The sequence below is a fragment of the Miscanthus floridulus genome, unplaced genomic scaffold (genome assembly GCF_019320115.1).
Source record: "Miscanthus floridulus cultivar M001 unplaced genomic scaffold, ASM1932011v1 os_2615_1_2, whole genome shotgun sequence".
Taxonomy (NCBI): Eukaryota; Viridiplantae; Streptophyta; class Magnoliopsida; order Poales; family Poaceae; genus Miscanthus; species Miscanthus floridulus.
The window spans coordinates 168,406-182,525 of NW_027098405.1; the positions used below are offsets into that span (position 1 = coordinate 168,406).

The 14,120-nt window shown below is 47.5% G+C and overlaps 3 protein-coding genes across 6 annotated transcripts; all 3 read right to left on the reverse strand.

The window, feature by feature from the left end:
- Window positions 1–4,305: 4,305 nt before the first annotated feature.
- LOC136535190 (uncharacterized) lies at window positions 4,306–4,967 on the reverse strand. The gene has a single exon (XM_066527490.1). The coding sequence runs from the start codon at window positions 4,891–4,893 to the stop codon at window positions 4,483–4,485; it is 411 nt and encodes a 136-aa protein (XP_066383587.1). The 5' UTR covers window positions 4,894–4,967; the 3' UTR covers window positions 4,306–4,482.
- Window positions 4,968–6,583: 1,616 nt separating this feature from the next.
- Window positions 6,584–8,914, reverse strand: LOC136535184 (uncharacterized). 4 transcript variants are annotated; one of them, XR_010778955.1, is made up of 5 exons: window positions 8,610–8,914; window positions 8,326–8,527; window positions 7,045–7,108; window positions 6,863–6,944; window positions 6,584–6,751 (listed from the first exon to the last, which is right to left on the reverse strand). XR_010778955.1 is itself a non-coding variant. In XM_066527486.1 (3 exons), the coding sequence occupies exons 1-3, from the start codon at window positions 8,757–8,759 to the stop codon at window positions 6,690–6,692; spliced, it is 294 nt and encodes a 97-aa protein (XP_066383583.1). In that variant the 5' UTR covers window positions 8,760–8,914; the 3' UTR covers window positions 6,584–6,689. The 4 variants fall into 4 exon arrangements, 1 of the variants encoding a protein (XP_066383583.1); XR_010778958.1 differs by lacking the exon at window positions 8,326–8,527; XR_010778957.1 differs by lacking the exon at window positions 7,045–7,108.
- Window positions 8,915–11,332: 2,418 nt separating this feature from the next.
- Window positions 11,333–11,970, reverse strand: LOC136535176 (uncharacterized). Its single transcript, XM_066527481.1, has one exon. The coding sequence runs from the start codon at window positions 11,916–11,918 to the stop codon at window positions 11,526–11,528; it is 393 nt and encodes a 130-aa protein (XP_066383578.1). The 5' UTR covers window positions 11,919–11,970; the 3' UTR covers window positions 11,333–11,525.
- Window positions 11,971–14,120: the final 2,150 nt, after the last annotated feature.

Genomic DNA, 14,120 nt, shown 5'->3' on the forward strand with positions numbered 1-14,120 from the left:
TTAGAACACAGATGAATTACCTGCTTGTTTGATTTTTCTGAATGGTGTCAAGAAAGTTTGTATTGATGCTTGAATAGAAAACTTCATTGATACAGTCAGAATAAGAGTTTTCACAATTGCATGTTTATCAGCCATTAATAATTGTAATATATATAGTAGGATGGGCATGCATGCACTGGATAGGGGGGTGTCAGACCATACTCCTTTGCTGTTAGACACGGACGCACAAGCTTTTACAGGAAATGGGAAACAATTTAAGTTAGAACTTTCTTGGTTTCAGCGAGACAATTTCTATGATCGTGTTGTAGAAATTTGGAATAGACCAGTGAGAGGCAACAATCCAGTACAAAAGTGGAACAACAAGTTGAGTGCCCTACATAGACACCTAAGAGGCTGGGCTGCAAACAAGGTAGGCCTGTATAAAACTCAAAAACAAAGTTTGCAAGCAACCATTAATCAACTTGATGTGGAGGCTGAAGCTAGACACCTTTCTGAAGTAGAGCAAAATGATCTTGCTCTTGCTCGGGAACATCTAGCTCAGCTCCTTAGAGAAGAGGAAATAAAATATTTCCAAAGAGCCAAGGTCAAGGATGTTCTGCTAGGAGATAATAATACAAGGTACTTTCAACTCGTGGCCAATGGCAAACATAGAAGAAAACTAATTTTCTCTCTGGATCAAACTGAAGGAAAGATAGACGGGCAACAAAATCTTAAAAAATTACATTACCAATTTTTATAAAGAGCTATTTGGGCCACCTGAGGAGTCTCTGTATGCCTTAGATAGCTCAAAATTTGGAGATATACAACAAGTTACAAGGGAAGAAAATGATTTCCTAACCTCCCCTTTTACTGAAAAGGAAGTCCGAGATGCTATTTTTGCAATGGAACGTAACAAGGCACCTGGCCCAGATGGTTTCCCAGCTGAGTTCTATCAAAAGTTTTGGGACACCATAAAAGGAGACCTTATTCTAATGTTCCATAGTCTCCACAGCGGTGATCTACCATTGTTTAGCTTAAACTTTGGTATAATAACACTCATTCCGAAGGTTCTAGAGGCCACTTGGATGCAACAATTTCGACCTATTTGCCTCCTTAATGTTAGCTTTAAAATCTTCACTAAGGTGGCCACGAATCGCATCAATACGGTGGCCGACCATGTTATTAGTCCGACCCAATCGACATTCTCATGGCAGGACACAACATCCTTGAAGGAGTTGTTATCCTCCATGAGACGATTCATGAACTTCATCAAAAGAATTTAAATGGGGATATTTTCAAAATAGACTTTGAAAAGGCTTATGACAAGATAAGATGGCCTTTTCTATTCCAAACATTACGTATGAAAGGCTTTTCTCCCAAATGGATCCAATGGGTGCAAACCTTCATATCGGGCAGCAGTGTAGCAATCAATGTAAATGATGAGGTTGGACATTTCTTCCAAACAAAGAAAGGACTTCGACAAGGAGACCCTTTGTCGCCTCTTCTATTTAACATTGTAGCTGATATGTTGGCCATACTTATCAAGAGAGCCATCTCCGCTCTCCATCTTTGGCAAGCAAGAAACCTGAAATAGAGAATGACAATATTTGAAGATCTAATTAAAGGAGTTGTTTGAGTTTTTTTCCACCAAAATCTACATTTCTATCATTATGGAAGATATAAAGAGACTCTTGGAGTTGCTCGGCAGATCTAACACCAGAATAGATAGCATTCAAGCCTCCCTAATAATACTTCTCATAGTATGGAGCCTCTCAAAAGCCCTCCTACAAATTATTAGTAATGGAAACTTTAAAGAAGGGGCTATAGGTAGAAGGTAAGAAGAATGAGCCCCTCAATGTCTTGCTCTATATTTGCTCCTTCATCCTCTTTGAATTTGAGGCGGGTCCATATAGTGCTCTAATGGATTGGGGCATCTATGCAACGGGTCGACCTGAACTGTTCCTAACATGAGTGGTACTTTCATCTACTAGTCTTGATAGTTGTATGGTGGGCTGCTGGTGGGTGAGGGGCCACCGACATCGGCACCGATGAGAAAAAGAGGGCGCCGCCACCGCCGCCGTATGCCCCCGTCATCAAGAATAGTCACTGCAGCCGCACTTTCGTGGACGAGGACACCACCATCTGTGCCATGGAGGAGAGCGCCAGTGTTGGTGTGGGCGAGGCCAGTGAGGGGGAAATTGAAGGAAAGGGAGAGAGGAGGAAGAAGAAAGGGGCAAAAAGGACATTTCACCGCTCTTCTGTAACCTCCTGAGCCAGAAATCAATATTTTAATGCGTTCAGTGTCCTTCAGCAAATTTGGTAAGAATAAAAGTGTCCACTAGCAAATTGCTCCATTTTCGATGTCCACTAGCAAAGGGAGGTCACTTTCAGTGTCCAAGAGCAAATTTTGCCTTTTATCTGTCGCTCGCCCCTATGTCGCTCTTGTGGAAGGGCGACTCAGGAGGCGCCACAATAGCCACTGCCAGACACCCACCTACACAATAGCCACAATCGCTGTTGCCACAGCCCCAACAACTGTGAGGATGGCGGTGGTGGGGCTGTCCTCTCCCCTATGAGTCTAGAGGTGGCCATGGCGACGAGTTGGACACCCGACTTGTTTCAGTGCTCCTATGTCAAATATGGTACTCCTTTCATCGGATATGGCTACCTCACCTACAGATCTAGTGGCGCTAGGTGGTGGGAGCCCAACCGGAGTTTTGCGAATGGCGCGCTAGATAAAGGGGCACCAATGACGCCCCAGGCGACCGTCCTCCCCAGTTGCGGCCGAGGCTAGCACGGGCTTGGCGCCATGGTAGTGGAGGAGATGGTGGTGGCAACAGCGCTAGAGGTGGGTGGGGTAGATGTACGCTCCCGACACTCCACTCGCTGATGCCAAGCCTCGACCGCGTCAACAACTATGGTTCGGATGCGGCTGTGCAAAAGAATGGCACAACGACACCTCATTTCTGTTGGTTCCACGGCAATGGGGTGCCCGTCCATGTTGTCCTCGGCATTTGGTGAACAATGACAACCCTTGCAAGGGTGTGTAGCGGAAGCAGAGGTGGTGGCAGAGTGAGTTGGTGAGGCAGACCCAGATAGCCTATGACTAGATCTTTGTTGTTGCGCCTCGATCTATGCTTGAGGGAAGTATGTAGCGGAGCAACGCTGGGTGTTGCGTATGGAGTCATCGAGGTCTCCTGCAGGTGGTGTCCTGCTCGAGTTGGCGACTAAACGGGTGGCAAAAGGTGAAGGAGAGGTTTTAGCAACTAGTGGCTATGCAAAGGCTCGCCTCAGCAGGGTGGTTGTGGGCAAGCGTAGCGACAATGTTAAGCATCCCCCATGCGTGGTGATGGCGGCACCAAGCGGGAGAGGAGCGGCGAGGGATCCTACTGGTGCAGCAACTACAATGTTGAGTTGGCGAAGGCCGAAGCCACGACGACAGACAATAGCAGAAGCAGAATATGCACGATCGCCATGTTTGGGTGGCTTTGTGCCCATCCCGAGGTCAACCGTGTTGCCATGGCGTAATTGCGAGCAGTAACAACGACAACTCAACTCAAGGCTGTGGAAGGCTACGGAAGTGTGCTAGTGACGGTGGAGATCATATCACATACGTCTGGTAGGTGGCCCTATAGTTGCACACGTGTCAGCTAGCCCGTTTGCAACGCACCGTGGCACTTGGTCTTGCTTACAGTGTGGTACAACGTCAGAAGATGACACTTGCAGCAACAGCGGCATGGGGCAACCTCAGCTTGCAGCGGCCTACAGCGGGTAGCCCAACATGGATACAACTTCTTTGGTGTGGGACATCATCGACAGATGGCGCAAACGGGGTGATGTACCGGCACGCTAGTGGTGACCGTGGGTGCTTTTGTGTCTCTGGTGGTGTTTGGTGGCTATGATTGTGATTTAGTTGGTCTCCGGTGGCGGCTGTGTAGAAGGTGGAGTTCTTGAGATTTTGTAGCATGCACCATGTACTATATACGTACATTTTCGATGACAATACAAAAATGGATCCATGACATGGTGTCTAATAGCTGATGTGTGGTGAGGCCCCCGTGCGTTGTGGTTTCTTTCAAGGCGATGAGAGTGAGGCGTTGTTGCTGCTGACCGGTCATAGAGTTTTAGTTGTCACTCCTTTTCTGTTTGTTTTCCTCTTTTGTGTAGTAGGTAGCTAGTCTGCGGAGGCTGTTTGTTGAGTTTTATCGTGACTATGTTATTATGCGTTGGCGTTGTTGCTAACCGGTCATAGAGTTTTAGTGGTCGTTGTTTTTCTCTTTTGTGTAGGTAGCCTGGCAGGGCTGTTTGTTCGTATTTTCCGCTATATCAATAAAAACATGCATCATATATACGTGTCATTTTGTTACAAAAAATGCATGTGTAGCTAGTGCGATGGGCTCACACTAGCTAATTTTTATACACGGCAATTTATTCATGTAACTGCACGCAACGCACACGCACAGTAGCCGTGATCCCATCGGAATCGGATGGCATGGTGGTAGCTCACACATGCACAGCGCGTGCATGCGCGGCAGTGGGGGTGTGGGGGCAGCCGTACAAGGACGCGCACGGCCTTCCGGTGATGGGCCTTCCCTGGGCGGCGCAGTTGCCGTGCAGGCACACCGGCTTGTTCGGGTCCAAGGCGCCGTAGCTGATGCCGCGAGGATCGCCCGCCCCAGCTAGCAGGCCGCCGAGATCCGGCGCCACCTCGTCCTCCACCATGCGCCGCTGCTGCCACTTGTTAAGGGCACCGCCAGAGACGTCGGGGACACTTGCCCCGGGGGCGCGGATGATGATCATCCTGCCGCTGTACTTGTCGGCGGCGGCGGCCACCGAAACGGCAGATGTGGCGACAAGAAGGGTGACGGCGGTGGCGAGGAGGAGGGCGGCGAGGGGCAGGCATGTGCCAGCCATCCTGCTCCTGCACTGGTTTAGTTTGCTTCTTCGTTCCTACCTCCTAAGGCATGCTCCGGGTGCTTCACTAGCTGCTTCTTATATATATTTTGAGCCCGGCCAAGGCCAACACAGAGTATGCATGACTGGAATCACATCACTAACCGATCCAAATTAAATATATATCGAATAAACAACAGATGGAGCACTCACAAATTGGCTGATGATAGGTTGTCTAGGTTCAGAGATGGAGCAATGTAACGACGACATAGTGCATACACAGTGGGAACATATGATTAAAAGGTGCCCCTAGCTTGGGCCTTGGTGCTGGCTGCAATTGAACAGCATGCCTATGCTTTCGATCGTGCGCCAACACTGACATAAGGAGCAAACGGGCCAGGCTAGCGCTGCTTACTTCATCCGGAACGTCTACCTGACGACATGCCACTTGTTGTGCAAAGGCTGCTGACAGGCGGCCAATGACTGACAACATCATATAAATTTCCAAGTGGCATACCGCATACAAAACTGTTGCATAATAATAATATTATATGGTATACTCCCTCCGTCCCTAAATATGTGTCGCTTTTAAAATGGTTTTCGTGCTGTAAATTTGACTAGATTTGTAGAAAATACGTACAACATTTATATCTCTAAATAAATTTATAATGAAAACAGATTCACTACTGGACTCGCTCTGGCCCTCGGCAAAGGACCAGAAACCCTCGGCAAAGGCTTTGCCGAGGGCTGCCCTCGGCAAAGGCCCCTCGGGGAATTTTTAGACGGCGAAGGGGTCTTTGCCGAGGGCCCTTTATCGGGCACTCGGCAAAGCCTTTGCCGAGGGCCAGGACGGCCCTCGGCAAAGAAAAGAAGCCGTCACGCGCCGGCGCCGTTGGCGGTTTCTTTGCCGAGGGCCGACCCTCGACAAAGAAATGATTTTTTTTTTGAATTTTTTTTGCTGAGGGCCAGCCCTCGGCAAATAAATTTTTTTATTTTTTTAAAAAAAACCTTTGCCGAGGGCCTCCTCCCTGGCCCTCGGCAAAGAAATTTTCAGGATTTTTCCCAAAAAAAATCTTTGCCGAGGGCTATTGCCAGGGCCCTCGGCAAAGGTTTTTTTTAAAAAAAATTTGTTTGCTGAGGGCCGGCCCTCGGCAAAGAAATAGTTTTTTTTGAAATTTTTTTAAAAAAAACCTTTGCCGAGGGCCTGCTCCCTGGCTCTCGGCAAAGAAATTTTCAGGATTTTTCCCAAAAAAATCTTTGCCGAGGGCTATTGCTAGGGCCCTCGGCAAAGAGGCAGAAATTAAAAAAAATGTTTTTTGCATTCCATCGACACAAGCATTTCATATATATACATATATATATATATATCACACAGAACCCATTTTCTCACAATATATCACAACCATAATTGTGAACCACAAATCACAATATATTACAACGACAAGTCACATGTTCATCATCATTCACATGTTTATTACGACAAGTTCATGAAATCCAAGCACAAGTCAGAACCATAAACCACAAATATTACAATAAAGTACATTTGGTGATGTAGTCAGTTGTCGCATCCTCCTTGGAACGTAATGCAGTATGACACTTTAAAGAAATAGTTAGGACTTCACAGCAATCATTTTCCAACACAAACTTGCTTCAAGTTCCCATAAAAGTACCAACATATTGAAGAACTAAGCACAAGCACAAACAGGGTTGCTTATGGTAAACTGACATGGACAAGTTTCATCTGCCACTTCATTTTGTTTGTTACATAGATGTGAAATTTCTTGAACTGTGGATTTGAATGGCAAAACAAACATTGTTTAGAATACGGTGTTGCGCTTTGACATGGTTCTTGTCAGCTGGGCAGCTACACCAAAATCACCTGTTTTGCCATTGTTGTGGTGACACAGCATGCCCACAGAGTCAGGACATGCAGAAATATGAGTGCTAAGAAACGTAAACTAAAATTTTTAAAGAAAACAAATGCGCTTACCCAACTTCACCTCGCCTTGCTCAGTTAGAAGAATGTTACCACCCTTATGAAATTTAAAAATCGAGTGCAGGTAAGCAAGGCCCTGGAGAAGAAAATAAGCACGCAAAAGTTCAATATCCAAAAACATTTAGTTGCCCCACAAGGCAACAAATACTTCAAATATGATGCAACTATGTTAGAACCTTTAGTGCTTCTCTACATATATAAGCTATTTGGGATTCATCAAGAGGGTCCTCTCTGCTAACTCTACAATAAAATACAAAATAAGATGAAAATTATAAAAAATATAAAACGAACAACCAGAATATCATAAAGACTCAAGGAACAAAACCCTGCAAAGAAAGCCGAGAGTGCAGGTGTGGATTTCATCTATGAAACATGAGACAAACAGTTGCTTTCTGACGCTAAGATACTACAGAATGATTATCTGTTGGTCTACCTGTTGGTGTAGGGCAGTAATAAAATGCATTGACGTCAATATCTCTCCAAAAATTAATATTACATTGGTTGAAAGAATATCAACAAGATCTTGAACTGTAGAGCATATGGAGAACTATTTTTTTTTCCAACACCAACAAGATGATTCCAGGGATATTTAATTTGGATCAGGTATGGACACATGCATTTCCCTCGTCCCTAAACATTAGCCTACTTATCCAGCTATGGATTTAGTTGTTAAATCAGATAAAAACAACTACCAAGGCATTGTGAGGAGAAAACTAAAGCAACATAATCCATGCAAATGAAGTATGAAGGCGAGGCCGTCATTGCAAATATGAAGAAAAAAACTACCAGTGTGATGCTATGTTTCACTGTGAAAACAAACAATTTTAAACGCGTTGATTTTATTGTCACATATTAGCCAGGATTTTGTCCCTTCCATGTTGATTCTAAATGTCATCTAATCAATCGTACAAGGGGTGTATCAGTTGGGTATGCAGAGGAGCAATCTAGAGCTAACATCAAAAGCCTGATATCAAACATTCATTTTTTTATTACATCTATATCTATATGATCATAATTTCGTGGCCACATTGCTAGCAGAATTGCATTTCCAATTACGAGGCAATCACATCTCTGGGGCGCAACAATAAGGCCCCGTTTAGATCCCACCCAAAATCCAAATTTTTTCAAGATTCTCCGTCACATCAAATCTTGCGGCACATGCATGGAGCATTAAATGTAGGTAAAAATAATAACTAATTGCACAGTTTGCCTGTAATTGGCGAGACGAATCTTTTAAGCCTAAATAGTCCATAATTGGACAATTTTTGCCAAATACAAACGAAAGTGCTACATTAGCCAAAAGCCAAAAATTTTCGCATCTAAACGGGGCCTAACAAGATCATGTAGTTATAAAAAAAAAACAAGATCATGTGATCTACTTGCTACAAGCATAAAGCAGCTGAATTCAATTCCTCCACCAGCATTCATCATTCATCCAATCGTTTAGGCCTACTTACTGATCAACATGGTGCAATAACTTCTGGCACAAAGGGGTCAGACAGTAGAAGCAACGGAGTAAAGAGTAAAGAAGCTCTCGATCTGCGCTCAGACGAACGAGAGCGCCTCGTAAGCGGCGATGAAGGCGCCACAGTTCTCCATCGCCACCTCCTACATCTGCCACCGCACCCGCTCCGCGTCGACCCTCAGAAGCTCTGGCTCCTATAATCTCCCACCAAACCAACGAAGCCGGAATCACCATCGACACCAATCAGAGGTCGCGAAGCAAGTGTAGGCGTACTACCTTGTGGAGGCGCTCGATGGAGAAGGAGAGGATCTCGCAGACGTAGGGCTGGTAGGCGGCGCCGGGAAGCGGGCGCCCCATGTCGGCAGGGGTGTCCGAGGAGGAGCTCGAATCCGGCGTGTGGCGGTGCCTCGTGTCGAGGAGGTCCATGGCGAGCGGTGCGAGATCACGCTCCTTCCTTCTCCTCCACAGCTTCCTGCAAGCCCACGGCGGCGGCGCCCACCCCTTTGGCAGTTCATGCGTTGAGGCTGCGGCGGAGGGACCCCATGGTCTCCATCTGCGGTGGGGGTGGTGGGTGGGCGGGGCGCGCGGGGCGGCCAGGCGCGCTGCGGCGGGCCGCGCGGGGCGGCGGGGCGAGCAGGGGCGGCCGGGCTGGCGGGGTGGCGTATGGATTTGGGCCAGGCCGCTGACCGATTTAGGGTTGAACCCTTTGCCGAGGGCCCATATCCAGGGCCCTCGGCAAAGATTTTTTATTTTTTTTTTAAATTTTCTTTGCTGAGGGCCATTGGCCAGGCCCTCGGTAAAGATCCCCTTTGCCGAGGGCCAGGCTACGTGCTCGGCAAAGATTTTTTTTTTGTTTTTTGAACCCAGTTTTTTTGTGGTGCTGTAATACATTATTGAAAACTCAATTTTAAAATTTGGGCTAATTTTGACTTTTTTTTTATATATTTCCCTAATTTATTTCTTTTCATTAATTTTTTTTCGAATATTTCAAATTTGAACTGCAGTTGGATGGAATAATGCAATTTAGTGATTCAAAAAATGTTATTCATGGTATTTGGTGTATGTTGAGTCCCTATCCACGAACTCGCATCAAATTTCGGACATCTTCTTCACGTAACATGACGAAGAACTTGTCGAAAAAGTATTTTTAAATTATATAAAATCCATACGAAATCTGAAAATTACGAAACTTGTCGAGGTGTCATGTTATCGCATGTGTAGGCTGTGGTAAAAAATTGAGAAGGTTTTGAGCTAGTTGTGACGTCGGATGCATAAAACCCAGACATCTCCATATGTGATCACATGTGGAGATGTCTGGGTTTCAGGCATCCGACGTTGCGACTCGCTCGAAACCTTCTCAATTTTTTACCACAACCTACACATGCGATAACATGACATCTCGCCAAGTTTCGTGATTTTCGGACTTCGTATGGATTTTATATAATTTTAAAACACTTTTTCGGCAAGTCGGTCGTCATGTTACGCGAAGAAGATGCGAGAAATTTGATGCGAGTTCGTGGATAAGGACTCAACATGCACCAATTAACATGAATAATATTTTTCAAAACACTACATTGCAATATTCCATGCACCTGCAGTTCAAATTTGACATATTCGAAAAAATCAAAGAATCGAAATAAATTAAGGAAATATACAAAAAAAAAGGTCAAAATTGGCCCAAATTTTAAAATTGAGTTCATAATATTGTATTGTAGCACCACAAAAAAACTAGGCTAAAAAAACAAAAAAAAATCTTTGCCGAGGGCCTATCCTGACCCTCGGCAAAGGGCTTCTTTGCCGAGGGGCAAAGACGATTTATAAAAAAAAAATTTGGCAGAAAAAATGGTTCCAAAAAAATCTTTGCCGAGGGCCTGGTCTAGGGCCCTCGGCAAAGACTTTTTAAAAAAAAATTTGTCGAAAAACTGGTTTCACAGAAAAAAAAAACCTTTGCCGAGGGCCTAACGGGTGGCCCTCGGCAAAGCTTGACGGGAATGGCCGCCGTGACCCAACGGGCCTAATTTGCCGAGAGCATCTTTGCCGAGGGCCGCGGCCCTCGGCAAAGATTTGATTTGCCGTGGGCCTGTCTTTGCCGAGGGCCGGACCCTCGGCAAAGGCCTCTTTGCCGAGGGCCGTTCTTTGCTGAGGGCTCCTGTGGCTGGCCCTCGGCAAAAAGTGTCTTTGCCGAGTGCCCGAGATTTGGCCCTCGGCAAAGCCTCAGGCCCTCGACAAAGCACGCGTTTCCAGTAGTGATTCAATGATCTATCTACTGCTATTAATTTTGTACCATAAATATTAATATTTTTATATATCTAGTCAAAGTTGTTTCTCGGGAAGTGAAAACGATAGTTATTATTTAGGGACGGAGTGAGTACGTAGCTAAGGAATGGTATACTAGATAGATCGAAACTGAAGTTGATGCATATTATATATGCATGCTCGTTCTCAAGTCGATATAGTGCACTACCTGAATCTGGAATTGCCTCGAGGGCCCGAATTTCCTTGGTGCCAAAATAAAGCTGCCAAAAAAATATAGTTTCCTTGGATGTGGATATTGACCTTCCAAGGAAATATGTATTTCTTGAGTTTTGAAGTAAACCATCAAGGGATATTGATATTTTTTTTGGTGGTTTCTAAGAACCTCCAAAGAAATTACACATTTCCTTGAGTGTACTGGTAAACAATCAAGTGGCCTGTTCGCTGGTTCGTTTCTGGACTGGTTTGGGCTGGCTGATGCTGGTTTATTGTGAGAGGAAAAATACTGTTGGCTAGCTGGTTTGGGCTGGCTGAAACCAACAAGCGAACAGGCCGAAGGAAAATTCCATTCCATTTCCTTGAGTGTTATTTAACCGCCAAGAAAAAAAACCTTTATTTTCTTGAGTGTTATTTTAATCCGCCAAGAAAAATTACTATTTCTTTGGGGGTTATGCAATTTTCTTGGTGGTAGTGAGTGATGCATATGCAGGGGAAGAGTAAACAAAGTTGATGATGGTGCACGCACGTACTACGGCACGGTTCACACACACACGTACTGCCTTCCCGGTGCACCGGCCGGTTTATTTTGTGGGCGCGGCTGCAAGCCTGCAACAACGAACAAACACACATGGCATGCGCATGCATCGCCTCTCGGCTCAGTTGGCAACAATGGCCGCCGCGACGGTGTATGGCACGCACGTATTGTACGGCGTGCTCATGTCAGTGCGCGCATTTTTCCCCGTACGTGCACCCCCGGGTGTAGGACCCTCCTGGCTTGGTGCACTGGCCGGACGGCAGGCAAACCTGCCCGTCCTTGTTCAAGGCACCGTCGGAGACGCTGCCTCCGTTTCCCGCCCCGAGCAGGCCGCCAAACTCGGGCGCCACCTCGACCTCCACCAGGCGCCGTTGCTGCTGCTGCCACTTGTTGAGCGCACCGCCAGCAGAGACGTCGAGGGCCCTTGCCCCGGGTGCGCGGATGATGACCATCCTGCCGCTGTACTTATCGGCGGCGGAGGCGGCGGCGGCCACAGGAAAGGCGGATGTGGCCGCGAGAATGGCGACGATGGCGGTGGCGAGGAGGGCGGAGGCGAGGGGCAGGTAGCTGCCAGCCATTGTGCACTGGTTTGTTTTGCTTCTTCTTCGTTCCTATAAGCTAAGCTAGGCACACTTTGGGCTGGCCGGGTGCTGCTTCGCTGCTTCTTATGCACTGTATATATCGCATATGTATGATCATATGAGCACAATACACACATATATAGGTAGTATGATTTGCAATGAAGAACGGAGCGAATACACAACAGATAGAGAGGTCCACTCACAACAATTGGCTGCTGCTGCTGATAGTTAGGTTCAGAGGAGCAGTGTAACATAAAGGAATAAAGGTGCCCCTAGGTCTAGGTGTTGGGTGTTCCATTTGAGCAGCATGCATTGGTTAGGCTTCGTGCATGCGCACTAACAAACAGAGGAAACGGTGGCGTCTGCACGCGGTCAACTAGGGCTAGCTAGCGCTTACTTCATGCGGCACGTCTATCTGACGACATGATGCGACTTGTGCAAAGGCTGCTGAAACATCTCACAGACTGACAACACATATAAACATCATATCCAGATGGAATTTGAGACCGTTAATTAATTACATATAGCCAAAGAACGATACACCAGGTCAGATCGACAAAGGGAGAAGCATGCAGCCTAGCTCTCGCGTGATGCAGGAGACTGAGACCAAACAGGCTGAAGCACGCACGTGGCAGGGTCGTTCACGCATCACGGTCGCAAACACGCACACACCGTACTGCCTTCCCAGCGCATGCACTGCTTTATTTGTGCTGCCATGCAACAACACGAACAAACACACATCCTCTCGGTTCAGTTGGCAACACAATGGCCGCCGCGGCGGTGTCATACACGGCACGTATCGTACGTGCTCAAGCATGGTGTCAGTGCGGGCATTGGTTTTTGTACGTGCACGGCCGGGTGTAGGACCCTCCTCCTCCCCTGGCAGCGCACTGGCTGCCGCTCGGGCAGAGCGGCCTGCCATTGTCGAGGGCGCCAGAGGAGATGCTGCCGCCTCTCGAATTCGTCGCTAGGATCCCACCGAACTCCGGCGCCATGCACCTCGTCCTCCACGCGCGCCAGGTAGTGCCGCCACTCGTTGCCACGAGCGCCGCCGACCTGCTTTGTCCTCCCGGGTCCGTGGACGAACACCATCCTGCCACCGCCATATCTGCCATTGCTGGCAACGGCGGCGGCGGCGTGCGGCTGGAATGACGGACGATGCGAGGAGAAGGGCCATGGCAGTGGCGAGAAGGAGGACGGCAAGGGGCGGGCTGGTCGACATTGAATTGTACACCGGACTGGTGGTCCGTCAATAATCGGCAAGGCTGGGCACTGTTAGCCTACAGGATCACCGGCTCAGGTGAGCCTACCACTCATCAGTCTTGCTGACCATAGCCGAACACGATCGAGGCTGTCCGACCACGCACACTATGGCTAGAGGTAGAAGAAGAGGGAGAACAGAGTATACACACATAGTACAAGCACCAACGTTGGCCACAGCCTTGTGTAGTAGATGGCAAAACTGAACTCTCTTTGTTGAGTTGCAGTGGCAAACTATATATACAACTCTATCCATCTAGTCCTAGTACAGCGCGCATGCTACAACAGTAACTAGATAACACAGCAGGACTGACTTCTGCGCCTGTCCCTGCATGTGGCTACATTGCGGCAGGTGAGCCATTCGGCGCCTGCCTCTGCAGCGGCTACAATACCACAGCAGGGGGCTTTTTCGACGTCGCCTTCCCTTGCCGTGTGTTCACACAAGGAAGCAGTAGATTATCTAACAATCTTCCCCTAATCCTGCTGCTATCCCTTGTACCCCCTCCATACCGATCATCTCCTTCAGCTCCGTGAGTCAAAGACGTCCGAGCGGCTTGGTGAGGACGTCTGCGAGTTACCGACCAGTTTCGACAAACTCGATGATGATCTGTCCTCCATCAACACAGTCCCTGAGGAAGTGAAACTTCACATCGATGTGTTTGCTCTGGTGGTGCAGAACCGGATTCTTCGTGAGGGTGATGGCGGGCTGGTTGTCCACCATCAGTGCTGGTGGGTGAGCTTCCGCACAGGCCAGCTCGACCAGCAGCCGGCGTAGCCACATAACTTGGCACGCCGCTGTGGCCATCGCTACATACTCTGCCTCGCACGTAGATAGCGCCACCACCTTTTGTTTCAGCGACAGCCATGAAATTAGGGCCGACCTGAGGAAGACAAGCACGCCAGAGATGCTCTGTCGTTCGTCGATGTCTCCCGCCATGT

What these genes read in the sequence shown, in the direction of transcription:
- LOC136535190 (XM_066527490.1), bottom strand. Translation starts at nt 4,893, where the DNA reads ATGGCTGGCACATGCCTGCCCCTCGCCGCCCTCCTCCTCGCCACCGCC.
- LOC136535184 (XM_066527486.1), bottom strand. Translation starts at nt 8,759, where the DNA reads ATGGACCTCCTCGACACGAGGCACCGCCACACGCCGGATTCGAGCTCC. An exon ending in CCATCGAGCGCCTCCACAAG is followed by an intron (nt 6,945 to 8,609) that starts GTAGTACGCCTA and finishes TTTCTTCTCCAG; the next exon opens with GGCCTTGCTTACCTGCACTC. An exon ending in GCAAGGCGAGGTGAAGTTGG is followed by an intron (nt 6,752 to 6,862) that starts GTAAGCGCATTT and finishes ATGGCAAAACAG; the next exon opens with GTGATTTTGGTGTAGCTGCC.
- LOC136535176 (XM_066527481.1), bottom strand. Translation starts at nt 11,918, where the DNA reads ATGGCTGGCAGCTACCTGCCCCTCGCCTCCGCCCTCCTCGCCACCGCC.